Source organism: Bos javanicus, chromosome X (assembly GCF_032452875.1).
Source record: "Bos javanicus breed banteng chromosome X, ARS-OSU_banteng_1.0, whole genome shotgun sequence".
Taxonomy (NCBI): domain Eukaryota; kingdom Metazoa; phylum Chordata; class Mammalia; order Artiodactyla; family Bovidae; genus Bos; species Bos javanicus.
The window spans coordinates 89,533,727-89,561,323 of record NC_083897.1 but is presented as its reverse complement, the minus strand read 5'-3'; the positions used below and the strand labels follow the sequence as shown (position 1 = coordinate 89,561,323).

At 51.9% G+C, this 27,597-nt stretch overlaps 1 protein-coding gene across 1 annotated transcript; it reads left to right on the top strand.

Annotated features, from left to right (window-relative positions):
• Positions 1–136: 136 nt before the first annotated feature.
• Positions 137–27,597, top strand: CACNA1F (calcium voltage-gated channel subunit alpha1 F). Its single transcript, XM_061410094.1, has 48 exons — positions 137–211; positions 1,798–1,802; positions 2,274–2,379; positions 2,817–2,956; positions 3,210–3,352; positions 3,456–3,608; positions 4,847–5,043; positions 5,156–5,259; positions 5,779–5,969; positions 6,220–6,303; positions 6,416–6,509; positions 6,674–6,700; positions 6,849–7,009; positions 8,142–8,367; positions 9,347–9,554; positions 9,652–9,772; positions 9,889–9,970; positions 11,279–11,321; positions 11,502–11,553; positions 12,467–12,617; positions 12,840–12,969; positions 13,462–13,521; positions 13,737–13,843; positions 13,926–14,013; positions 14,598–14,705; positions 14,798–14,850; positions 16,564–16,710; positions 17,483–17,684; positions 17,775–17,933; positions 18,867–18,977; positions 19,425–19,508; positions 20,318–20,338; positions 20,549–20,677; positions 20,989–21,054; positions 21,308–21,399; positions 22,049–22,208; positions 22,439–22,566; positions 22,851–22,947; positions 23,135–23,237; positions 23,502–23,603; positions 23,785–23,915; positions 24,147–24,275; positions 24,871–25,040; positions 25,747–25,872; positions 25,966–26,093; positions 26,199–26,311; positions 26,694–26,891; positions 27,172–27,597. Exons 1-48 carry the CDS (start codon positions 137–139, stop codon positions 27,400–27,402), a joined length of 5,736 nt encoding a protein of 1,911 aa, XP_061266078.1. The 3' UTR covers positions 27,403–27,597.

The window sequence follows — 27,597 nt, the reverse complement described above, 5'->3', positions numbered from 1 at the left end:
ACAAGTGTCCCATCTTCACCCCTCCTCACCCTCCCATCCGACCCTGTTATGGCCCCGCCCTGTGACCTTAATCCCTCCAAAGCTGGGGGAAGAGACAGGGGCTGTGTGCAGATGGCTCTTCAATCTCGAAAGGAGGATGTCGGCATCTGAAGGCGGGAAAGGTGAGAGCAACCTTCCACTCCTACAGACCCTTGGAGCAAGCCTGGGCTCTGCTCTATCCTCTGCCCCTCTGACCCACCCACTGCCCACCAGGATCCTACCCCTGGAGAGCCTTTTGGGGACTGGAATCATATTACCCTGTTCCCATCCCAGACAGCCCCAACACAGCCCACAGCCTTAGATCCCAATTTGAAACCCAACCCCAATCCTGGCCCTGATCTCTATCCTAGCACCCACCCCAACTTCAACTCCAATGTTAGCCCCAAGCTTAATCCTAACACAAACTTTACCAACCAGAGGGCAAACCCCTGTTAGAGTCCAAATCCCAACATGGATACAGACCTTACCATGAGCTCTAAAGTCACCTAAACTCAACCCCAACCCCTGGATATCAGCACTGTTGGCGAATGGGTCTCTGATTTTCCAGAAAGAGCACAGACCCATTTTTAAGGATCAGAGAGAAAGACAGAATGCATACTTGATGGTGGTAATAAATCGTGAAGGTTTAGAGTCAGAGACTCCCTGGGTTTAACTCCCAATTCAGTCGCTTCTTCAAATAACTTAACCTCTCTTTTTGCATCAATTTCTCCACCTGAAAAATGGGAATAATACTGTGTGTCAGACATTCTTCTGAATGCTGAACTCATTTAATCCTAACAACAACCCTATGTTGTAGGTACTCTTATTGTCATCTCATTATACAAATAAGGAAATTAAGGCTCAGAGAGATTACATAATTTGCTCAAGGCCACAGAAAGCTACCAAAGTGGTAGAATCAGGATTTAAACTCAAATAGTTTTTTTCCCTCTAAAGCTGATGGTATCTTAACCAGACCAACCCGCTACCCCTTGGAGGCTGAAATAAGGCCGTGGGAACTGGGAATGGATTTAGCTGAAAACCCCAATGTAAAACTCAGATCCCACCTGAACTCAAACTCAACTTTAACGCTAACCTTGATCCTGATTCAAATCCCAACTCATTCAACTATCTAGGCCTAACCCTAAATCATATTTTAAGCACACTTTACTCCCACCTGAATTTAAACCCAACCCAAAATCTACCACTTAAGTTTAACCCTACATTTGCTTCTAGCTATAAACTTAGTCCTACCCCATGCAAATTTAAGCTGTCCCCCCCCACAAATCTAACACAAACTCTACTTCAGTTAGAAATATAATCTCACCCTCTCTCACCTATGAACTTGCACTTTACCCTCAGTCAATTCTAATACCAACTCATCCCCCAATCCTTAACTCAGGTACCCTCAGTTCAGTTCAGTTCAGTTCAGTCACTCAGTCACGTCCAACTCTTTGCAACCCCATGAAATGCAGCACGCCAGGCCTCCCTGTCCACCACCAACTCCCAAGTACCCTCAACTCTCCCTAATTTTACATGCTCTTCTCTCCTTCCCTCAGATAGAAGAGTAGGATCAGGTAGGAGGCAACCAATACCTTGTCCTCACCCTGACTTGGTTTCTTCACACAGACACCACCCCAGAGCCCAGTCCAGCCAATGGGACAGGCCCTGGGCCCGAATGGGGGCTGTGCCCTGGGCCCCCAGCATCAGATGGTGAAATCAGCGGGGCATCGGGCCTAGGGACCCCTAAGCGAAAGACTCAGCACAGTAAGCACAAGACAGTGGCAGTAGCCAGTGCCCAGCGGTCACCCCGGGCACTCTTCTGCCTCACCCTGGCAAACCCCCTGCGGCGGTCCTGCATCAGCATTGTGGAATGGAAGCATCCTTGAAGGCCAGGGACAGGGCTCAGGGGTGAAGGTCATCAGGGTACCAAGAGTCAAGGATCAAGCCAGAGCTGGAATGAAAGAGGGCTGAGATCACCAGGGATCAAGGGTTAAGAACTGGATTCAAGGGAGAGTTGAGAAAGGTGAGGGTCTGGAGGAGGGGGTGTTGTCAAGAGTCAAAGACTAAATCTCAGCCAGACTTGAGGATGCTAAAAGTTTCCCAGGGGGTCAGAGTCAAGGCCTTGGTCAGAGCAGGGGCCAGGAATGTCAAGGTTGGTCATCTTAGAGTCGAGTCAGCACTGGGTGGGGAGGGCCCCAAGGAAATGTCATATTCTGAGGCCACTCTGCCTGGGTCCTTAACTGTGTCCACCTGAGGCCCTTCGACATCCTCATCTTGCTGACCATCTTTGCCAATTGCGTGGCCCTGGGAGTCTACATCCCCTTCCCGGAGGACGACTCCAACACTGCCAACCACAACCTGGTGAGGTTTGCCCTCCCTGCCTCCAGCTAGATATAGCTCCAGTAGAGCCACACCTCAAGCCTTCCAGCCAGGCCCCACCCCTGCTGACACAGATGACCCTCTCCTGCCCAGCCCCACCCTCCGTCCTGCTTTGCTGGCCTCCCCCTGAAGAGAAAGTTGCTCAGTTGTGTTGGATGCTTGGCAATCCCACGGACTGTAGCCCGCCAGGCTCCTCTGTCCATGGAATTCTCCAGGCCAGAATACTGGAGTGGGTAACTGTTCCCTTCTCCAGGGGTTCTTCCCAACCCAGGGATCGAACTCAGGTCTCCCACATTGCAGGCGGATTCTTTATCCTCTGAGCCACCAGGGAAGACCCGCCTCCCCCTACCCCCTATCAAACAAACCCCACTCCCAAATAACTTCCCAATCTCCCACCTCGCCCCCGGCTCTGCCCCCAGGAGCAAGTGGAATACGTATTTTTGGTGATTTTCACTGTGGAGACAGTGCTCAAGATTGTGGCCTATGGACTGGTGCTCCACCCCAGCGCCTACATCCGCAACGGCTGGAACCTGCTCGACTTCATCATTGTCGTGGTCGGGTGCGCATCTGCAGGGGACACACCCTACCCTAGTTCAACTTCCCACCACAGACCTGCTAAATTCGGGGCTCGGGGAAGTGACTGCTTCAGACTGCCCCCATTTGGCAGCCAGAATCAGGAATATTAACATATTTTAAACCTATTTGCATTTCCAGTTACAGGGATTTGTACTTCTCAGAGGAGAAGGAAAGGAAGGGAAGGGGGGATCCCAAGGCCTGACCCCCTACTTCCTTTTCTCATGCTCTCCCATCAGGCTGTTCAGCGTGCTGCTGGAGCAGGGTCCCGGACGCCCAGGGGACACCCCGCATATGGGAGGGAAGCCAGGGGGCTTCGATGTGAAGGCATTGCGGGCATTTCGGGTGCTGCGGCCACTGAGGCTGGTGTCTGGGGTCCCAAGTGAGTGGCACATCCCCGGGCTTGGAGGTGATGGACGGGAGTGGGAGGAGTGGGGGGCTGAGCTGACCCTGCCCCTACTTTGCCCACCCATGGCTCCCTACAGGCCTGCACATAGTGCTCAATTCCATCATGAAGGCTCTGGTGCCGCTGTTGCATATTGCACTTCTTGTGCTCTTTGTCATCATCATTTACGCCATCATTGGACTGGAGCTGTTCCTCGGACGCATGCATAAAACGTGCTACTTCCTGGGATCTGGTCAGCAAGCCCACCCATCCCGAGACAGGGCATGCCTCCTCCATTGGCTCCTAAGCCCCACCCTGTTCTCAAGGAGACGTACTCAAATACACGAGATTCTTCTCCCCGGTTCAGGCTCTGCCACCAGATCAACAAGCCCTACCCCATATATTTGGGCTTCCCAGTGGTGCTAGTGGTAAAGAACCCACCTGCCAATGCAGGACACATAAGAGACGGGTTCAGTCCCTGGGTTGGGAAGATCCCCTGGAGGAGGAAATGGCAATGCACTCCAGTATTTTTGCCTGGAGAACCCCATGGACAGAGGGGCCTGGCGGGCTACAGTCCATGGGGTCTCAAAGACTCGGACATGACTGAAGCCACTTAGCACACACACACAGCACACCCCATGTATTCAAGACTCTACCCTTAATCGCAGACCTTTCTGTGACCCCATGGACTGTAGCCCACCAGGCTCCTCTGTCCTTGGGATTTCCCAGGCAAGAATACTGGAGTGGGTTTCCATTTTCTTCTCCAGTGGATCTTCCAAACCAGGGATCCAACCGGTGTCTACCGCATCTCCTGCATTAACATTCTTTACCACTGAGCCACCAGGGAAGTAAAGACTCCTAGGCAGGCCTTTTTTATCCAGACCCAAACCGAAGGCTTGCCCCCATCCTTTCAAATGACCCTCTGAAATTCACAAGACTCTGCTCCTAGGCTCATGGCTCACTGTTATTCACAAGATTCTGCCTCAAAATTTACAGTCCTAGTCCCCAGATCTCTGTGGTTAGGCTTCACAGCTTCCCAGCGGTTCAGAGTCTTGACCCAGCAATCAGAGGCTAAGGGTTGTCTATTTTTTTAATTTCATATATTTATTTATGGCTGTGCTGGGTCTTTATTGCAGTGTGCAGGCTTCTCTTGTTGTGGCTCAAAGGCTGTAGAGTGTGGACTTCAGTAGTTGTAGTTCACGGGCTCAGTAGTTGCGGTTCTCAGGCTCTAGAGCACAGGCTCAATAGTTGCACTACTCAGGCTTAGTTGCTCTGAAGTATGTGGGATCTTTTGGGACCAGGGATCAAACCCTGGTCTCCTGCATTGGCAAGCAGATTCTTTATCACTGAGCCACCAGAGAAGCCCTAAGGGTTGTCTGATTTAGAAAAATCTAGAACCCTGAGGCAAACTTCCCAGGTAGGCGGGCTTCCAAGGTGCCCATGACTGTGGGTGGGTGCACTTCGGATTCCAGAGCTCCAGTGTTCCCACAGACGTAGAGGCGGAGGAGGACCCGTCACCCTGTGCGTCCTCAGGATCAGGGCGTGCTTGCACACTGAACCAGACGGAGTGCCGCGGGCGCTGGGCAGGGCCCAACGGAGGCATCACCAACTTTGACAACTTTTTCTTCGCCATGCTGACAGTCTTCCAGTGCATCACCATGGAAGGCTGGACCGACGTGCTCTACTGGGTGAGGTGAAATGACAGACACCCAGTGCAGAAGCTGAACCTGCCTTTCTTCCCTGATCTCAGGCAGGAGGGTCTGCATACACTGAGAGATGCATGTCCTCCCCCCTCCCTAGATGCAGGATGCCATGGGGTATGAGCTGCCCTGGGTGTATTTTGTGAGTCTCGTCATCTTTGGATCCTTCTTCGTCCTCAACCTTGTGCTTGGTGTCCTGAGTGGGTGAGGAGCCTAGACACTTACCCAACCCCTCAGCCCCTGTCCCTTTACTTTGTTCCTTGCAAACTTCTAGGCATCCTTCAAAACCCATCTAAAATACCCCTTCATTCATTCAGTCAACACTGAGCATCTACTGTGTGTGAGGCACTGTTTTAGGAATGCAACAAAAGACAGAAGTCTCTGCTTTATTGGATATTACATACATACATACACACATATGTGTTTTGTCTCATATGAAATATATACTATGGAAAGAAAGGAATGGGGAGATATTGTAATTACAAATAAGGACAAGCAGGGACGGGCCTCCTTGAGAAGGTGTTATCTGAGTAAAAATGGGAAAGATACTGAATATCTGAGGAAAGAGTGTTCCAAGCAAAAGGAAGAACCAGTGCAAAGTCTCCAAAACTAAAACGTTCCTAGCATATTCAAAGAACAGCAAGGAGGTCAGTGTGGCTGGGATGGTGATGGCAAGGGGGCCAGGGTGATTCCTCTGTGTAGCCCTCTATTCTCCTTCCTCAGGGAGTTCTCCAAAGAGAGGGAGAAGGCAAAAGCACGAGGGGATTTCCAGAAGCTTCGGGAGAAGCAGCAGCTGGAGGAGGACCTCCGGGGCTACCTGGACTGGATCACACAGGCGGAGGAGCTGGACATGGAGGACCCCTCAGCTGCTGGCAACTTTGGTTCCGTGGCTGAAGAGGGCCTGGCCGGCCACCGTAGGCAATCTCAACCCAGCCCACTCCCTGCCTCACGCGTCCCTCAGATGTGGGCTGCTCTCCTGAGATCTAGCCCCAGCCCTCAGCAACTCTAGGCCCAGCCTCTGGTTATGGTCTATGACACAGAACCCAGACTCAGATACCCTTCCCAGACTGTACCCAGAACAAAGACTCCAAATAACACCCCTCACCCCAGAGCCCTAACCTCACCCCAGACCCTGTTCCTCAAATGTCCTCCCTGTGCTTACAGGGCCACAACTGGAAGAGCTGACCAATAGGAGACGAGGACGTCTGCGCTGGTTCAGTCACTCCACCCACTCCACCAGCAGCCATAGTGAGGATCCAACCAGACTGAGGAGGGGGTGGGAAGAGTAGGCAGAGGGGAAGGCCAAGAGCAGAACCCTGGCATCTTCATGTGCTGACCTCTTCTCCCACCCTGCCCATAGCCAGCCTCCCAGCCAGTGACACCGGTTCAATGGCAGAGACCCAAGGAGACGAGGAAGAGGAAGAGGGCACTCTAGCCAGCTGTACACGCTGCCTGTGAGGCTCCGGCCCTTGACCCCTGACCCAGCCCAGAACCCGGAACAGATCCTGGCCCCAGTCCTGACTTCAGCCTCCAACTTCCTAGCCCTGACCTCCAACCCCTGCTGCTGAGTGCCCCTCAGCCCCCAGTGATGCCCACCTCCCATCTTCCCCTTTTCCAGAAATAAGATCGTGAAAACCAGCGTTTGGTGAGTTGGGAAAGCTATGTGACTCCCAGACCCTATGACTTTGTGAACCCCACCTCCAAGCCCCCCATGACCAACAGGCTCCCCAACCTGAGCCCTCAGGACAGGTTCAGGTAAGTGATCTCTGTCAGTGGGCTCCCTGTCCCCACAGCCGCCGTCTCCGCCGAGCCAACCGGGGCCTTCGGGCGAGCTGCCGGAGGGCTGTGAAGTCCAATGCCTGCTACTGGGCCGTGTTGCTGCTCGTCTTCCTCAACACTCTGACAATCGCCTCGGAGCACCACGGGCAGCCCTTCTGGCTCACCCAGATCCAGGGTGCACCCCCCAGCCTGCCAGCCCTCTCCCCAGCCCCCAATTCCTTCCACCCCAGAAGCTCAGATGCAGGATCTCTTGGGTGCCCTAGATCCCCAGATACGGCCCTCCCACCCAAGTAAATGCAGAAAACCTGTCCCATCCTACCTTGCAGCTTACACTTATGTAGCGCTTGCTGTGTGTGTCAGTCTCTGTTCTCAGCGGTTTACATGTACTCACTCAATTTCTCTTCACTGCAACTTTATGTGAATTAAGTACTAAGGCACAGAGGCCTAGCACCAAGGTCCTGAAGAGTTAAATGACTAACCCCAGGACTCAGCTACTGAGTGGCAAACCCAGGCAGCCTGGCTCTAGAGTTCAGGCTCTTAACACCACACTGTCTGGACAAGTTAAACCCTTTGTGCCTCAATTTCCCCATCTACAAAATGGGGATAGTGATAGTATCCACTTCATGGGATGCTAAAAGCAAAAGTGAAAGTGTTAGTTGCTCAGTTCTGTCTGATTCTTTGAGACCCCATGAACTGTAGCTTGCCAGGCTCCTCTGTCCATGGAATTCTCCAGACAAGAATACTGGAGTGGGTAGCCGTTCCCTTCTCCAGGGAATCTTCCTGACCCAAGGATCGAGCCCAGGTCTTGCGCATTGCAGACAGATTCTTTACCATCTGAGCCGCCAGGGATGGTGGGGAGGATTAAATGAGTTAAAGTGAAAAATGCTTAGAATGTTGCCTGACCCACATGGAGTTAATACTGTATAAGTGTTATTAATAGCCCTTACTATTATTCATTTTAATCTCAGCCCCAACCTGAATACTGAGCAAACTTCTAACCCCAACCCTCAAACCAGCCCCAGTCCCAGCTAAAAGCTAGGCTCTAAGTCTACCCGTGAATCAGAGTTTTTCTGTATTCACAGAGGCTAACTGAGGCCCACACCCCAGCTCTGCCCTCGCCCCAGCTCCAAAACTCTCAAAACCTCATGCACCCTGACCTACAAACTCACCCTATCCTCAATCCTAACCACATCACCAGCTTGTGCCTGGTCTGACACCAGCTGCCCCAGATCGCTCCATGGCCCCTCCCTCCCTACATGTCACCATAAACCTGGCTAGCCCACTCACCCCTGCCCCTCTCTCCACAGAGTATGCCAACAAAGTGCTACTCTGTCTATTCACGGTGGAGATGCTTCTCAAGTTGTATGGTCTGGGGCCCTCTGTCTACGTGTCCTCCTTCTTCAACCGCTTTGACTGCTTCGTGGTCTGTGGGGGCATCCTGGAGACTACCCTGGTGGAGGTGGGTGCCATGCAGCCCCTGGGCATCTCGGTACTCCGCTGTGTGCGCCTCCTCAGGATCTTTAAGGTCACCAGGTATGTGGGGGGTGGGGTGGGGGGTGTGTTTGTATGTGGCGAAGGATGAAGACTGAGACCCCAAACACAGCTGCAACAGCCACCACCCCAGCTCCAATGATGACTATATTTGCATCATCATTCATTTGTCAAATATCCATTGAGTGCCTACTGCATACAAGGTGTCCTTCCAGGCCCTAGGGAAACACCAGGAATCAAAGCAGACAATAGCTCCTGCCTTCCTAGAGACTGAAGTCAGTTGGGGAGGGTGTCTACTCCACTTCCTTCCCCTTCCTCAGCCTCAACTTCAGCTAGAATATGATTCCCAACCCCATCTCCAAATTCAACCCCATACTCATCACCAACCCAAACCCCATCCCTCACCCTCAACCATAACACTATCTCTAACTCCAACCACCAGCCACTCATCATCCACAAGGTCATTTACAGCCCCAATATCCAAGCCCAAGCCCAGCCCCACCTCCAACCTCATTTCTAACTCCCAGATACATCCCCATCACTAACCACAACCCCCACATCCCAAATTCATAACCATTAGCCTATCTCCAACTGCAAACTCGTCCCCATTCCCAGCCCTAATCTCATCCCCATCCATCCTCTCCTCTATCCCAACCCTCAACCACAACCTTATCCCCAACTTGGTCATCTACAACTCCAAATATTCCCTAAGCCCATCGCCAGCTACCATCCCTTACCCCAAACCCAGTCCCAGGCCCAACCCAGGCTGAAACCCAATTCTAGCTTCACTAACTTCCATATACCTACCATACTAATCTCATCTTCCCTAACGCCACCCTAACCTCAAATAACCCCTTCCCCTTCCTTCTTATTCTCACCTCACTCTAACTCCAAAATCACATCCAACAGTGACATCAAAGTTCACCTTAACCCGCCCCAGTACACCCCAAGCTGAAGCCCTGCCCTAGCTCCTGACTCACCACTGGACATGTCAACCTTTCCCCCTCCATCTCTGCTGCAGGCACTGGGCATCTCTGAGCAATTTAGTGGCGTCTCTACTCAATTCAATGAAATCCATTGCATCCTTGCTGCTTCTCCTCTTCCTCTTTATCATCATCTTCTCCCTGCTTGGCATGCAGCTGTTTGGGGGCAAGTTCAACTTTGACCAGACCCACACCAAGCGAAGCACCTTTGACACCTTTCCCCAGGCCCTCCTCACTGTCTTTCAGGTGGGACCTGGAGATCATGGGATGGGTGGGCAAGTGGGGAGGGACCCAAGGTTGGGGAGAGGGTCCTAAGGACTTCATGGTGACTTCCCACCCCTAGATACTGACGGGTGAGGACTGGAATGTGGTCATGTATGATGGTATCATGGCCTATGGCGGCCCCTTCTTCCCAGGGATGCTCGTGTGCGTGTATTTCATCATCCTCTTCATCTGCGGCAATTGTATCCTCAGAGCCTTGGGAGGCTGGATCATGGCAGGGTTGGGGGAGGATAATGAGGACCTGGGCACTCTGTAGGCAGTCTGCTTCTCCATCCTCTCTAGCCTGAGCTCACCCCAGACATCCTATTGAATGTGTTTCTTGCCATCGCTGTGGACAACCTGGCCAGTGGAGATGCAGGCACTGACAAAGATAAGGGCAGGTGAGGTCTGACTCTGCCTCCAAGACACTTTCGCCCTGGAATCCCTGACTGGGACCCTCACACACACATCCCACACCACCAAAGATGCCTTAGTCTCCCTGGAAATCTCTATCTGCAGATCCAACCTGCCAGTCCTCATTCATTGGACATGCATTTACTGAGCACCTACTTTTTACCTGGTGGCTCAGGGCTTCCCTGGTGGCTCAGATGGTAAAGAATCTTCCTGCAATGCAGGAGACTCATTGTTACCCAGTTCAATCCCTGGGTAAGGAAGGTCCCCTGGAGAAGGGAATGGGGAGGAATACCCACTCCAGTATTCTTGCCTGGGAAATCCCATGGATAGAGGAGCCTGGCGGGCTATAGTCTATGGGGTCCCAAAGAGTCAAACACAACTGAGCGACTAATACATACATGCACACTTTTTGCCAGGCCCTGTTCTAAATGCTAAGGAGACAGCAGTGGTCAAAGTAAACAGAGTTCTTGCTTTCATGGAGCTGACATTCTAGCTGGGAAAGGCAAGCAAAACACAAACAAATGAATATATAACAATATAATTTAATTAAATATATGTTTACAATATGTAATGAAGGAAAAGAAAGCAGAATAAGAGAATAGAGAGATACTATGCTTGCTGTTTTGGTTAGAGTAATCAAGGAAGGTGACTACTGAACAGAGGCCTGAAAGAAGTAGGGGAGTGAGCCATGCCAATATCTGGAGTAAGAGTTCAAGGCAAGGGGACAGCAAGTGCAGAGGTCTTGAGGTGATAATATTCTTAGGACATTTTAAAAACACCATGGAGGGGTTTTCCTGGTGATCCAGGGATTAGGACCCCATGCTTCCACTGCAGAGGGGCAGGGGGCACGGGTTTAGTCCTTAGTCAGAGAACTAAGATGCCACATGCTGCTGGGAGTGGCAAAAAAAACAACACCATGGAGACACCATGGATGCCATGGAGTGGCATGAACAAGGAGGAGAGTGATAGGGCATGAGCTCAAATAGGGGGAAATAGAGAAGCCAGATCAAGGGTATCCTGGGCCATGGTGAGGACTTTCGGTTTTGCTCTGAGTAAGGGAGGAGCCATGGAAGGGGTGTGAGCAGAGGAGGAATGTCCCAGACTTAGAACTTAATAGGATCTCTTCTGCTGCTATGAGAATAGACCAAGGAGATGAGGGAGGAAGCAGGGAGGTTCTATGGGACCTAAGAAAGGTCTGTTCTGACTACAGTGACCCCCTCCTCCACCAGCCTTGCCTATCTGATTCAATCTTTAACAGTCACCGCCCACACCACCCCCTATATTTCTTTGCCCAGGGAGAAGATCACTGAGGAAACTCCACAGGAGAATGGAGCACTGGTGAGTTAAAAGCCTGGGCACTGTCTACACCTCCCACTACCACCAGTATCTGTGTGCGTGTCTTTAACCCCCATCCTCTGCCTATTCATTCCTTCTTTATTGCATCCCTTCTGTGCCTCCCCTGTGTCCATCCCCTGGTAAACCCCCCATCATCGATGACCTCCATCTTCCTGTCCCCAGGTGCCTGGTGGGGAGAATGAGGAAGAGGAATCTGCAAAAAATGAAGGAGCAGGCAAGTGGGCAGGTCAGGTGGAAGAGGCGTGGGACCTTGGGGAAACCACCCAGGCAGACCTTGTGACCCCTGAGACCCTCTTCTCTGGGGAGAAGCCTTCTATGAGATGGTCTTGAAAATAATGGACTTGGTGTGTGGTCAGGAAGTTTCAAGACACTGAGATTAAAGATGTGCTTAGTCGCTCAGTCGTGTCCAACTCTTTGCGACCCCATGGACTGCAGCCCGCCAAGCTCCTCTTTCCATGAAGATTCTCCAGGCAAGAATACTGGAGGGGGTTGCCATGCCCTCCTCCAGGGGATCTTCCCAACCCAGGGATCAAACCCAGGTCTCCCACATTGCAGATGGATTCTTTACTGACTGAACCATCAGGGAAGCCCCAAAAGAGAAACCAATATTTTGTTTTATTGCAGAACTTCTCAGAGCCTTTGTTATAAAATAGTGTGTAAATGCCTGAAGAGGGGCTTCCCCAGTGGTTCAGATGGTAGAGAATCTAACTGCAGTGTGGGAGACCTAGGTTCAATCCCTGGATACAGAAGATCTCCTGAAGAAGGGAATGGCAACCTGCACCAGTATTCTTGCCTAGGAAATCCCGTGGGCAGAAGAGCCTGGTGGGCTACAGTCCTGAAGGTGGCGATGTTCACTCAGTACACATTTACTGAGCCCCTACTGTGTCCCAGAGCTTCCCTTGTGGCTCAGCTGGTAAAGACTCTGCCTGCAATGTGGGAGACCTGGGTTCGATCCTGTGTTCTAAGTGCTGAGGACACAGAAGTAAACAAAACGAACTGAAATCCCTTCTCTGAGGCGCTGCCATTCTAGCAGGGAGATGAGAATTTTACCATGGGAAAGCACTGTTCTAGGTGCTCTACATACATCTTCTCAATTCATTCTCTCTCTTTTGATCTTCTGGTGCCAGGCATGGAGGAAGAGGAGGAGGAGGAGGAGGAGGAGGAGGAAGAGGAAGTGGGGGCCGGGCATGTGGAACTCCTGCAGGAAGTTGTACCCAAGGAGAAGGTGGTACCCATCCCTGAGGGCAGTGCTTTCTTCTGCCTCAGCCAAACCAACCCGTGAGTGCTGCAAATGTGTGGGGGGGTGGGGGCTGGAGGGGGGCAAAGGAGGGGAGGGAAACAGGAGGGCCTTGGGTAGGGAGATGGGGAGGACCAGGGAGCAGCCAAGGCTCAGGTGGGGTGCACAGCCTGATGCAACAGGGCCCAGGCTGTCTCCCTTGGGCTCCCTCAGTCACTTCTGTGGTCCTGGGTTCTGACCACGGCCATTTCTCCACTCCCCAGGCTGAGGAAGGCCTGCCACACCCTCATCCACCATCACATCTTCACCAATCTCATCCTGGTGTTTATCATCCTCAGCAGTGTGTCCCTGGCCGCTGAGGATCCCATCCGAGCCCACTCCTTCCGCAACCACGTGAGCCTTGGGCTGGGGGCTCAAGGGGACACTCCCAGGGCTGTCCTACTGGATACAAGCTATGGCCAGGGTGCAGACAGGGACAAGACCCCCTAGTTAGGCAGAGAGAGACAAGAAATAATGGTAGGTGCAGCAGTACTAGCCTTTATTACGTGCGCAACACCCTTGGGGAAGCACCGGGGAGGTGACCAGTATTTGGAAGAGGAGGAAGCTGTACTCAGAGGCTGAGCAGACCAAGGGTGCCCATGGAGCTGGGTAGAAGGAAAGGAGGCCAGATCCGAAGCCTTGTCTTTCTGATGGCCAAGGATTTTGCCTTGTAGAGAAGTCCTTGATGGTGATGAGAGAGGGGAAGGAGAGGGAGGGAAGGAAGGAAGGAGAGAGTGAGGAAGAGAGGGAAGGAAGGAGGAGGAACAGCAAAACCTACAGAGAGGGACACACAGCTAGGATCCCCCTCATCCATGACTTGGTGCCCCCGTCTTTCTCACCCCCCAGATTCTGGGGTACTTTGATTATGCCTTCACCTCCATTTTCACTGTGGAGATTCTACTAAAGGTATGAATGGGCCCCTGAAGTTCATGGGGTCACAAAGAGTTGGCGGACACGACTTAGCAACTGAACAACAGTTGATATGCCCCCACCATACCCCCAGTTGCCCCAACCTACTCCCCACCAACCCTTGTAGCCCACCACTCCTGTTTCCATCCCCAACTGCCCTCCCTATCTCCAGATCTGTGGTCTAACTAGCCTTATATCCCCCTACTCTCAAGATGACAGTGTTCGGGGCTTTCCTGCACCGTGGTTCCTTCTGCCGTAGCTGGTTCAATCTGCTGGATCTGCTGGTGGTCAGCGTGTCCCTCATCTCCTTTGGTATCCAGTGAGTGATACCTTGCCCACTCCATCCTTCCAAGAGCCAAGGCCAGGCCCTGGCCATGGTCTGAGGACTGCCCTCTCCTCAGTTCCAGCGCCATCTCAGTGGTGAAGATTCTGCGTGTGCTCCGAGTACTGCGGCCCCTTCGAGCTATCAACAGGGCCAAAGGACTCAAGGTATCCACATCCCACCCAAATTCATGGGACCCAGACTCTGCCCCACCCCTGGGGCCAAAGATCATGGTCAGAGTGGCCATTTGCAGTGATGCCTGACCCTCGTAGTTCAGTCGGTAAAGAATCTGCCTTCAATTCAGGAGACCCAGGTTCAATTCCTGGGTGGGAAAGATACCCTCGAGAAGGAAATGGCAACCCATTCCAGTTCTTGCCTGGAGAATCCCATGGACAGAGGGGCTTGGCAGGCTACAGTCCATGGGGTCGCAAAGAGTCAGACACGACTTAGCGACTAAAACCACAACCTGACCACATAGCCTGGACCTGATGTTGTAACCACCCAGCCCTGAACAGTGGGCACAGTTACTGTCCATTTCTTACCAAAGGCCACATTTCTATGACCCAGGTTTCTGATGTGTGGACTCATACCCATCTGGCAAACACTTATTTCCAGTTGGTACCCACATGTCCTTCACCCAAGACCGCATGTTCTCAACCCAAGTCCCTGAGCCCCACACATGCCAAGAGTTTGTGCCCCCTGGCTGTTATGGCCTGCGGTGTCCATGAGCCATATTTGTGGGTGTCTGCAGCATGTGGTGCAATGTGTGTTCGTGGCCATCCGGACCATCGGAAATATCATGATCGTGACCACGCTCCTGCAGTTCATGTTCGCCTGCATTGGTGTGCAGCTCTTCAAGGTGAGAGGAAACACTGGAAAGGCTCAGATGTGAGTCAAGGTGGGGAGGTGGGGATGAAGGATGAATCTGTTTGACAAATATCATCCCTGCAGGGGAAATTCTACAGTTGCACTGATGAGGCCAAACACACACCCCAAGAATGCAAGTGAGTGCCCAAATCCTGCCCTCCATGCAGCCCAGGACCCCTCCCAGAGTCCAAAGAGGTCCCTGGATCTCACCCAGGCCTCTGAAACCCCTAGACCTTCCTCCAAAGAACTTAAGAGACCCCCAGAGTTTTAAAAATATTTATTTGGCTGGGCTTCCCAATAGCTCAGTGGATAAAGAATGCACCTGCCAATGCAGGAGACACAGGAGATGCTGGTTCGTTTCCTGGGTTGGGAAGATCCCCTGGAGGAGGGCATGGAAACCCACTCCAGTATTCTTGTCTGGAGAATCCCATGGACAGAGAAGCCTGGCTGGCTACAGCCCAAAGGGTCACAAGAGTTGGACGTGACTGAGCGACTACGCACATACACACACACACATATTTATTTGGCTAAGTCGGGTCCTAGTTGCAGCACACAGATCTATGTTGCATCACACAGGATCTTCTGCTGCAGCTGCAGTGCACGGAACTCTCTTGTTATGGCACATAGGCTCAGTAGTTGCAGCCCGTTGGCTCCAGAGCACGTGGTCTTAGTTGCTCTGTGGCATGTGGGATCTTAGTTCCCCAACCAGAAATCAAACCCACATCCCCTGCATTGCAAAGCAGATTCTTAACCATTGGACCACAAGGTAAGTGCCACCCCCAGATTTTATCAAGGCCCCCAAGACCCCAGAATTCCTCAAGGCCCTAAGATACACCCTGAGAATTCTAAGAATTGCAAAGGCTCTCAGAACTCACTAATCCTTAAGATACCCCCAGTAACTGCCCCAAACCCCTCTTCACATTCCCCAGAGTTACCTCCACTCCCCCTGGCAATTCCAAAACACCTACCACCACCACCACCACCAAGTCCCCAGCTTCCACCTTGAGACTCCTATGGAGGGTAGTTGATATTTAGCCACTAAGCTGTGTCTGACTCTTTTGCAGCACCATGACAGTGTAGCCTGTCAGGCTCCTCTGTCCATGGGGTTTCCCAGGCAAGAATACTGGAGTGGGTCCCCCTACTTCAGGGGATCTTCCCAATCCAGGGATCAAATCTGCATCTCCTACATCTCCTGCATTGCAGGCAAATTCTTCACCACTAGGGCACCTGGGAAGCCTGTAGAGGGTAGTAGTTAACTGAAATTAGACATTCCTGGTTCAATTTCATCTCATGAGACTTGAGTATGTTTCTTAACTTCAATGAGTCCCATTTTCCTTAACTGAAAAATGAGGATCAAAAGAGTATGGATTTCACAAGGTTGTTGTGAAGAGTAAATGAGTTACTACATGGAGAGTGTACTACAATGTAAGAGTAGTACATGTAAAGCCTAGCACAGAGCCTGGCATATACTTAGTGCTGATAAATGTTGGGTATTATTAGTATTGCTTTTTCCTGGATGACAATGATGATGATAATAATGGTGACGATAGCTAATGTATATGGTCCCAACAATGCACCAGACACTGTTCTCATTGATTGACAAAATTAATCCTTGTGACAAGCCAAGAAATATGTTCTGTCATTATCCTTATTTCATAAATGGGGAAAACTGAAGCACAGAGAGGCTAACTGCCCAAGGTCACCCAGTCAGTAAATGGAAGTCCAGGATTTGAACCCAGGCTATTCACCTCCACCACTATGCCCTGCTGCCTCCATGCTGGAGACACCAGTCACCTTTCCATAGCTCCCCACCCCTCCTCATCCATCCAGCATGTCTGCAACATCCACAGGGGCTCCTTCCTGGTCTACCCCGATGGAGATGTGTCAAGGCCTCTGGTCCGGGAGCGGCTCTGGGTCAACAGCGATTTCAACTTTGACAATGTCCTTTCAGCCATGATGGCCCTGTTCACTGTCTCCACCTTCGAAGGCTGGCCTGCGTGAGGGACAGGGCCCTAGGGATGGGCAGGGGACTGGGCGAGAGTCTCTAGTGGGATATCCTGGGGATGGGTGGAAGGGTAACTTGAAATGTGATGAAGGTCTCTGGAGAATGGATAGAGTTTTCTGGAGACTGGTGGGTGTATCAGATGACTAAGTGGGGATCTCCTAGAAGTTGGTTGAGGGTGCTTTGGGGACCTGGGTGAGGGGGCTTCCAGGAATTGAGTAGAGATCTCTGAGGCACTAGGTGGAAGTCTAGAGAGGACTGGATACGATTTAGAGGGTACCCGGGTAGGGGTCTGGGGGGCTGGGTGGAGGTCTTGGAGGAGATGGAGCTGGAGATTCAGTGGTTTCCAGATACCTGCACAAGTCTTCATGGTATTAGTCAAAGATGTTTGGGGGGAGATGGAACAAGGAATTCAAGCTGATGGGACAGAGGACTTAGAGATCTTTGGGGGCTTGTGGGGGAGTTCTGGGGAGCTGCATAGGGACCCCAAGATGACTGGAGGAGAATTGGGCATCTGTGGGAACTTAAGGGATTTGAGGGTCCCAGAGAGCCTGATTGGGGAATTCTCTGGAGGGTTGGATGGGGATCTCTGGGTCTCTGGAGGGCTGGGCTTTGGGAGTCTTTGATGACCTGATGTGGAGGTCTCAGGTGATTAGGTCGGGGGGGTGGGGGATATTTGAGAAGGATATTCTGGGGTATCTAAGGTGTCTATGGGTAGGTTGTAGGAGTCTGGGATATCCCCCCTCTTCCCCGCACTGGCTCCCCAGGCTGCTATACAAGGCCATTGATGCAAACGCAGAGGACAAGGGCCCCATCTACAATTACCACGTGGAGATCTCAGTGTTCTTCATTGTCTATATCATCATCATTGCATTCTTCATGATGAACATCTTTGTGGGCTTTGTCATCATCACCTTCCGAGCCCAGGGCGAGCAGGAGTACCAAGACTGTGAGCTGGATAAGAACCAGGTGACCTCTGACCCCTGATTCACCAACTCCCCTCCCCAACTCCTTGCCTTGGGACACCACCGCTCACTCATGCCTTGCACCCATATGCAGCGCCAGTGTGTAGAATACGCCCTCAAGGCCCAACCACTCCGTCGCTATATCCCCAAGAACCCACATCAGTATCGTGTGTGGGCCACTGTGAACTCTGCTGCCTTCGAGTATCTCATGTTCCTGCTCATCCTGCTCAACACGGTTGCTCTAGCCATGCAGGTCTGAACTCCCCACCTTGACCCCCACCAGACACCTGACCCTATTCTGTCCACACAAATCCTTGAGAACCATCAGAAATGCTTTAGGCTGCAAGTAACAAAACCCCCAACTGAGAGAAACTTTAGCTTTGAAGATATGTGTCACATTTTTTCAAATTACAGACCTATTCACCCTAATTTCAGGGATGTCAGAATGTGAAAAAATATGGCAGATGGCAAATATAAGTTGCCATTGACTGTGAAATGCACCCAAATTTCAGAGATTCTAAAATGTGAAAAGATGTATATCCTGGAATCAATAAATGTGAGTTATCTCACATAGCAAGCAGAGGTAGGCTATTTGCTTATTGCCCACCAGGGACCCAGGCTCTTTCTGTTCCACTATTCTTAGCAAGCTGGTTTTCATTCTCATGATTGTTGCTTCATGGTCACAAAATGGCTGCCATAGCTCCAGGCATCAAAACCACATTCAAAGCAGGAAAAAGGAAGGAAGGTTGCAGTAAGGGACTTTCCTCATTTGACCCTTTTGTTGTTTAGTCTCTGAGTCGTGTCCAATTCTTTGTGACCCCATGGACTGTAGCATGCCAGGCTCCTCTGTCCATGGGATTTTTCCAGGCAAGAATACTGGAGTGGGTTGCCATTTCCTTCTTTGATCCTTTTATTGGAAATCAAAAATATTTTTCACAGAAGCTGTCCAAGCAGCAGCAAGCTTATGTTTCAGTCTCATTAGTCAGAACTAGCTGCAAGGAAAGCTAAGAAATCAAGAGCTGGGCTTTCCAATATCCAAAATGGGAAGCAGACAGTGTGAGAGTTTTGGCCAACTCATTGTGCTTCCACATCCCCAGACTCACCTCCGTCCAAGCCAGAGAATATTTGATTGTTATGGTGGTTTTCTGCCTCATGCTGTATCCCCACATCTGATTTTCTCCTGCAGCACTATGAGCAGACTGCTCCCTTCAACTATGCCATGGACATCCTCAACATGGTCTTCACTGGCCTCTTCACTGTCGAGATGGTGCTCAAAATCATTGCCTTCAAACCCAAGGTACCTTCCTCCCAGACCTAATCCATTCCTTAAGGTGGAGCTCATTGCGTACCTCTCAGGGGGGACTTCCCTCATAGCTCAGTCGGTAAAGAATCTGCCTGCAATGCAGGAGACCTGGGTTTGATTCCTGAGTTGGGAAGATCCCCTGGAGAAGGAAATGGCAATCCACTCCAGTATTCTTACCTGGAAAATCCCACGGACAGAGGAGCCTGGTGGGCTACAGTCCCTGGGGTCGAAAGAGTTGGACACAACTTAGCAACTAAACCACCACCACCAGGGGGGCAGCAACCAGTGAGTCAGGAGACTAAGGAGGAAGAGGGATCTAGATGCAGCCCTATCATGGTCCAACCTAGACCCTGCCTCCCCAATGTCCCCAACTGCTACTAGCCCCATACCCTAGCTTGCTAGCTCTGAGAAGACAGGACACTGCTTTCCTCTTGTCTACAGCATTACTTTACTGATGCCTGGAACACATTTGATGCTCTTATTGTGGTGGGCAGCGTAGTGGACATTGCCGTCACTGAAGTCAACGTGAGGACTGGCCTCTCTACTAACCCACTCTACTCCTACCAACCTTCTCTCACCTCAACCCCAGGGCTTTCTCTCATGGGGAGGTGGTTCCCACTCACATCCTACTCACTCCCAGAGACTCAGAACTCCTTCCTCTAGCTCTCTCTCTCTGAGTCTCTGTTGGGTTCAGCCAAAGCCCTCTTCTCCCAGCCCTCCCCCTCCCATTTATTTGCAAGTTATGCCCTGCCTCCAGCAGCTCCTAAAATGACTCTCTTGTTTTTACCATTATTTTCTTCATTGCCTCTACATCCCCCTCCATTGGCCCCATCATCTCCACCAACTCCTGCTTTGACTCCATCATCTCTTCTGATTCCTTTATTGGCTCCATTTCCTCCACCAACACCATCGTCTCTGACACTGGGTCTTTCACGGCTCTGTCATCACCACTGATTGCACCATTGGCTCCATCATCTTCTTCATTGGGTACTACGTGGTCCTCCGTTGACAATGCTGCTGGGTCCATATCTCCATCACTGGCTTCTCCATTGGATCTTTCATCGGTTCTCTCATGTCCATGAAACCACTGGCTCCACCATTTCCTCCACTGGCTGCAATATCTCTCCTCCATCATCTTCTGCACCTTCTTTCCCTTTCACCCTTATTACCAACTTTTCCTTCAACCATCCTGATCCATCACTACATAACCTTCCTCATCATCCCTGGATAATAACTCTGCCATCCACTATCCCTCGTATCTGCTCCATCATTTCTCCTCTTGTTCACTGACCCTGTGATCTCATCACCTCTGTTTTGGTAATATCTCCATCCAGAATGGTGGCCACCTGGGCGAGGTAACCCCCCCACCTCACAGCAGGGACTGTATGCCTTTCTCTTCACCTACCATCCTTTCCTTTCTGCCTGAAAGTCCTTAGAAATGTTCCCTAACCACTCTGGGGCCTGGGTTCTGAGGGATTTGATGGCTTCGGGAGGTCAAAGTATGAGACCGGGAGGTGGCTGAAGCAAATGTGAACTGAGCATACTCACCACACACTCAATCCCAGAGCTCTGAGGACAGTTCCCGCATTTCGATCACCTTCTTTCGCCTCTTCCGAGTCATGCGGTTGGTCAAGCTTCTTAGTAAGGGTGAAGGGATTCGCACATTACTTTGGACATTCATCAAGTCTTTTCAGGTAACTCCCTCACTCCTTTGTCCACTCCTCATCCCTACCTCACACCTCTCAGCTTGTCCTTTTACCACTCTCAGAACTACCCCTTCCAGCATGTCATACCCATCAGCAGCTTACTATTTCCAGTTTTCTGTCTTCTGTGGGCTTTCAATTCCCAACGTGTCTTGGCCTCTATTGTACTTAATACTGTGTTGTAGGCACCTTGGGGATGGACCACATCTCTCATATGGCCCAGGCTTGAGGGAGCAGTGCATTCTGGGGCTTACAGTTCTCTGCCTGGACCTGAGTACCTATCGTCCTCTCTACCCCCCTAGGCCTTACCCTATGTGGCTCTTCTCATCGCAATGATATTCTTCATTTACGCAGTCATTGGGATGCAGGTACGTGGAAACACTAGGGGGAATCCCTCAGGCACTCTTCTGTTGAAAGGGGTTAGACAGGAATGAGCCCAAAGTGGGGGTATAAAGACAAGCCGCATAACCCTGAGTCAGTCCACACATCTGTGTAATGGGGTCAGCAGTGCCTGCTTGTCAGCGTGGTGAGGATCCTTCAGGTATTAGGTGTTGTGAAATGGGTGGGATCCTGTAAAGGGCACAGAGTCACCCCTCTGACACAGCTCTTGTGTGCCCACAGATGTTTGGCAAGGTGGCTCTTCAGGATGGCACACAGATCAACCGAAACAACAACTTCCAGACCTTTCCACAGGCTGTACTGCTTTTGTTCAGGTGACACAAAAACCCCTTCCCTGCTGCTTTGATCTCCAGCATGCTTTTGGGGGGGGGCACATAGCCTCTATGGGCCCCAGACTGCCTGAGTTATGGAAATAACAGGGCAGCATGGGACTCCATGGAGTGTCCCTGGTGGCTCAGATGGTAAAGAATCTGCCTGCAATGCAGAAGACCCAGGTTTGATCCCTGGGTTGGGAAGATCTCCTGCAGAAGGAAATGGCTACCCGCTCCAGTATTCTTGCCTGGGGAATCCCATGGACAGAGGAGCCTGGCAGGCTATAGTCCATGGGGTTGCAAAGAGTCAGACACGACTGAGCAACTAACACTAGTGCTGGTGCTGTGAGACTCCATATTCCCAAAGACCTTTTCTGGTTGTGTTCTAAAGAATCTTTTAGAATAGTCTAGCCTCAGCCATCCTTTTTCTGGCTGCAAGATGTATACCTTTCATAGACCTTGCATCTATAAAATGAAAACATGATAGTCATCAACATGGCCACACCAGCTTTTAAAATATTGAAATGCTATCTTTACCAGATGTTGCGCCTGGCAAGAAGTAGGTCATCTCCTCACCCCTCTGGCCCCTACAGCCCCTTGTCATGATGTCACAGCCTCCCCTCCAAGATGGCATCCCTGTGTGACCCCCCAGGTGTGCTACTGGTGAGGCATGGCAGGAGATAATGCTTGCCAGCCTTCCTGGAAGCCGGTGTGACCCTGAGTCTGACTTCGGCCCTGGTGAGGAGTTTAGCTGTGGTAGCAATTTTGCCATCGCCTATTTTATCAGCTTCTTCATGCTCTGTGCATTCCTGGTAAGGACCATTTCCCCACCACTATTACCACTGTCCCAGGGGCTGGCTCTGAGGAAGTCCGGGGATGAGGTGGGGAGCCCAGATCTTCAGAGCAGATAAAAGGGCTGGCCTGACAAGATCAAACCAAGGACTCCTGAGTCAGTGACCATATAAGCTTACCTCAGCCTCCCACCAAACCCACATACCCTGCTCTGCCCTTCACCTAACCTCTCCTACTCACTGGCCCACAGATCATAAATCTCTTTGTGGCTGTGATCATGGACAACTTTGATTATCTAACCAGAGATTGGTCCATCCTGGGCCCCCATCACCTCGATGAATTCAAGAGGATTTGGTCTGAATATGACCCTGGGGCCAAGTATGCCCTCTAACCCCATACCTGGGATCCCAGAGGACAGTGTACTGCCCCACACAGTCCTCCAACCCCAGAACCACTCACCTGTGCTTCCCATTACCCAGGCAGTAGATGCTCCAAGGTTCCCACTGCTGCTGTCCTCGGCCTTTTCCCCTCCCAACTCTCCCCTGGCAGGCTATAGGGTGTTGGTGCGGGGAGGGAGTGATGAGCTGGTGGGATCTTGAGTAAGGACTAGAGGGGTTATCTCCAACCCAGTAGTGCCTCCTATCCACCCCTACCTTCCCCAGAGGCCGCATCAAGCACCTGGATGTGGTTGCCCTGCTGAGACGCATCCAGCCCCCACTGGGATTTGGGAAGCTGTGCCCACACCGAGTGGCCTGCAAGGTCTGTGCACCTGCCCACCACTGCCTTGGAGAGGACTGTCCACCATATGACTGGGGTGGGCAGGGACCCTGCCTTGGGTGGGGAAGGGGTGTTTGGTGGCATCCTCAAAGGCTTCTGCCCTTGGGCATCACATGCCTGCATCCCTGGCATTTGCCCAAAGTGGCTTCCATATCCCTGCTGTGCACAGAGACTTGTGGCGATGAACATGCCCCTCAACTCAGATGGGACAGTGACATTCAACGCCACACTATTTGCCCTGGTCCGGACATCACTGAAGATCAAGACGGAAGGTGTGTGGGGAAGAGGGGGAGGGGCAGGAGGGAGAGGGTGCCTGGGTAAGGTGCCAGGAGCAAACTAATTGGAGAACGGGCCCCACTCCTAGCTCTGAACCTCAAAATAGGTGAGTTTGTCTTCTCCAGGTCTGTTTTCCCACCTGTCCAACCGGAGCAGTGTATGGCTGCAGTAGAAGCTTTGTGACGCCCCCTCCAACAGTGAGGGAGTAGCTGTGAAGTGTTCTTCCCATTGGCTTATGCCCATATCCTCTCCCGATGCAGGAAACCTGGAGCAAGCCAATCAGGAGCTGCGGATTGTCATCAAAAAGATCTGGAAACGGATGAAGCAGAAGCTGCTAGATGAGGTCATCCCACCAGCTGATGGTGAGCTGGCTCCACCCCAATTTCTTAAACCTGCCTCTGAATGTCGAGGATTTGCTCACCACCACCAAACCATCCCTGGCTACAGACGGAGGGGTGCAGGGAGAGAGTCCAAGCCCTGGTGGGAGAAGCAGGGAGAACAGAGGACTTCTGTGTGACCTTGCTTCTTCTCCCTTGCTCCCAGAGGAAGAAGTTACTGTGGGCAAATTCTACGCCACATTTCTGATCCAGGACTACTTCCGCAAATTCCGGCGGAGGAAAGAAAAGGGGCTACTAGGCACCGAGGCCCCCCCAAGCACCTCCTCTGCCCTTCAGGTCTTGGGAGCAGGGGCTGAGCTGGGTGGGGATATGTGGGAGCATTGTAGCTGAGGTTGACTGCCTTCTTGATCTCATGGAAGCCATGTCACAGATGAAGAAACTGAGGCCCCAGGACCCATAGAGGGTCAGGGGTGGCTGTGGGGCTCCTTTCCCACCCCACACTCCTACCCAAGGGCAGGGAAGTTTAGACCCTGAGCTGCCTGCTTCCCTATTTTTCTACCCTCACAGGCTGGCCTGAGGAGCCTGCAAGACTTGGGTCCGGAGATGCGGCAGGCCCTCACTTGTGACACAGAGGAAGAGGAAGGGGAAGAGGGGCAGGAGGGAGAGGAGGAACATGAGGACCTGGAAACATACACAGTAAGGACAATAAGCTTTCATTCCCCCAGACACTCTTGATCGTAAAATATTGGGTTGGCCAAAAAGTTTGTTTGGGTTTTTCAGTACCCTGTTATGGAAAAACCTGAATGAACTTTTTGGCCAACTGTATCATCGACTCAATGGACATGAGTTTGAGTAAACTCTGGGAGCTGGTGATGGACAGGGAGGCCTGGCGTGCTGCAATCCATGGGGTCTCAAAGAGTCGGACAAGACTGAGTGACTGAACTGAACTGAATACTCCCTCAACCCTTTGAGTGACTTCCATACTGCCTCTGGGAGGAAGCCCCCCAGAGAAGACACCCTACAGTAGACAAACGTTTATTTGGTATGATGGACATGAGTCTGAGTGAACTCTGGGAGTTAGTGATAGACAGGGAGGCCTGGCGTGCTGCGATTCATGGGGTCGCAAAGAGTCAGACACGACTGAGTGACTGAACTGAACTGAACTGAGCCCACTGTTGGGCTGGGGGCAAGACCCAGATTCAGCCCCCGGGGCACTTGCTGGATACATACTATGTGACCAAGTGACTTAGTTATAACCTGGATGCAATCCTCAATCCTGTGATTTCCATAGGCCCTGATGGGCTCCCAGCCCCCATCTCGCCGGAGCTCCGTGATTTCTGTGTCTCTGCCTGCTGGAGACAGACCTCCAGATTCACTTTCCCCTGGACCCAGTGATGACGATGGGGGGGCTCCCAACTCCAGACAGTCCAATGTTCCCCAATCTGGGTCCCATGCCCACAGGTATGACCAAAGCTCTACAGGAGGCTTGTGAGGGAAGACAGGGACTAGCCACTATATGGGGACTTCAGGGCGCAGAGGTGGTTAGCATAAGAGGGCCTTCAAATGGAAATGTGGGGAGAAATGGAGGGGATTCAATGGCTCTGGTGGGAACAAAGGGTAATAAGAGATTCATATGAGAGAGGCAATAAAGAGGTTTAATATACAAAAACATATGATGTGAAGCAAAATGGGTTTAAGTTCAAATCCTGGCTCTGCCATTTGCTAAGTGACCTTGAGCTAGTCACTTAGTTTCTGTGGTCCTCAATTTCCTCACCTGTGAATGGGGAGTGATGGTAGCACTTACCTCATGGGAATGATGGATGAAATGAGGTCACACCTAGCTTTTACAGCCTCCCCCTCACCACCTCCTCAACACACGTCCAGTTCTTGTGTTGAAGCTCTCTCTTCAATAGGCCAAAGAGAGAGCCTGCTTTGATTTTTTGGAAACTTTGGGTGCTTCCAATGAGACGGACAACTGTTAAAAGAAAGCTTATGTTTGCCTTAAAATTATGACATGTTAACTTTATGTTTTGTGAATTTTCTCAATTAGGAAAAAATTAAAAGTCTGGTGTTTCTGTAGAAGGTAGGGCATGGAATGAGAGGGAATCAGGGGCTCAGGACCACATTGAGAGGATCTGGTCTGCCTAACTTGCCTCACTTTCCCCAGGAGAAGCTCTGGGGTTCTCATTTTCACCATTCCAGAAGAAGGAAGTTCTCAGTCCAAGGCAACCAAAGGGCAAGAGAGGCAGGATGAGCAAGAGGAAGTCCTGAGCCAGCACTCTGGCCACGACACGTAGGATGAGCCCATGAGCCCATGTGTGGGTGGAATGGTAACCCACTGCACATGCCCAGGCCTGAGCTCACCCCAGCCATTCCTCATGAACAGGCTCTCCTACCTAGATGAACAGGCAGGGGCTCCCCCACACCCCATCCTTTTGCCATCTCACAGACCCCAGAGATACGTGGATGGCCACCAAGCACCACGCCGCCGTCTGCTGCCCCCAACACCTGCAGGTGAGAGTGGACGTGGGCCCGGGCCCCCCTCCCTGGGCCATCAGGGCAGAGGGCTCGGGAGGCACTGACATTCCTCTTTGCCCATGGTGCCCCCCACACCCCCAGGTCGGAAGCCATCCTTCACCATCCAGTGTCTGCGGCGCCAGGGCAGCTGTGAAGATTTACCCATCCCAGGCACCTATCATCGTGGACGAAACTCAGGGCCCAGTAGGGCACAGGTGAGGTGGGGGAGGGAGGCTGAGGTCTGGAGGGGTGGGGGCAGCCGAGGCTGAATTTATCAAATACACTATATATTAGTTCCTTCTGAAGAAGGGGGCACATGTGAATTCACACAATCCTCACTGTGCCTGTAAGGTGGGTACTATTAGCCCCAGTTTACAGATGAAGAGACTGAGGCCCAGAGAGGCTTACCCAAGATCACACAGCTAGTAGGTGGCAAACCCAGGCCTTCTGTGCTCTTAAATAAACTCAAGTCTGATTTATACCCTTTAAGTTTGACTCCAGTTGTGGTTTGGGGTAAGAGGTAGGCATGGGAGTGATTCCTAGATCCTCATACCCCATCCATCCATCACTATGCCCCTGATGTTTATTCTGGTCCAGGGTTCCTGGGCAACCCCTCCTCAGCGGGGCCGACTCCTATATGCCCCACTGCTATTGGTGGAGGAGGGTGCAGCAGGGGAGGGATACATCGGCAAATCCAGCAGTCCGCTGCACACCTTCACCTGTCTGCATGTGCCTGGAACCCACTCGGACCCCAGCCATGGCAAAAGGGGCAGTGCTGACAGCCTGGTGGAGGCTGTGAGTCCAGAAGGGGAGGGGGCAGGAGGGACGGGAGAGAAGGGGAGGAGGTGGGAGCTTGGGAAGGAGGGGAAAGGGGTCCCCAGTCTCTGTGTTGTGCACGTAGCTCTCTCTTTGCTCTGCAACTTCTGCTCAGCAAGATGTGTGCCCCACTGTCCCCCACAGACATCCCTGTGTGCCTTCATGGGTTCATCACTAATTCACAGCAGCCTTTCTGTGCATACTGCCTTGCTTCCATGCTGCACCCACTGTCAACACATATCCCATCTGTGCCCCCCAGGTGCTCATCTCTGAGGGCCTGGGCCTCTTTGCTCGAGACCCACGCTTCGTGGCCCTGGCCAAGCAGGAGATTGCAGATGCATGTCGCCTGACCCTGGACGAGATGGACAGTGCTGCCAGTGACCTGCTGGCACAGGGGACCAGCTCACTGTATAGTGACGAAGAGTCCATCCTCTCCCGTTTTGATGAGGAGGACCTAGGAGACGAGATGGCCTGCGTCCATGCCCTCTGAAGTCCTACCCCTCCCCCACTGCTCAATAAACTTCCTTCCCTCCCTTCCTCAGAAGGAGACAGCCGTGGACCACACTCCTGGATTTTGGTGTCTTTGCATTGGAGGCCTGGGGCTGCCCAGCGGCTCCCATCTATCCATCCCCTGTATCAGCCCTGAGCCACTGCCCACATATGGGTATTTCCAGAAACCAGGACA

What these genes read in the sequence shown, in the direction of transcription:
- CACNA1F (XM_061410094.1), top strand. Translation starts at nt 137, where the DNA reads ATGTCGGCATCTGAAGGCGGGAAAGGTGAGAGCAACCTTCCACTCCTA. An exon ending in CACAGGAGAATGGAGCACTG is followed by an intron (nt 11,322 to 11,501) that starts GTGAGTTAAAAG and finishes TCCTGTCCCCAG; the next exon opens with GTGCCTGGTGGGGAGAATGA. An exon ending in CAGCACTCTGGCCACGACAC is followed by an intron (nt 25,873 to 25,965) that starts GTAGGATGAGCC and finishes CCTCATGAACAG; the next exon opens with GCTCTCCTACCTAGATGAAC.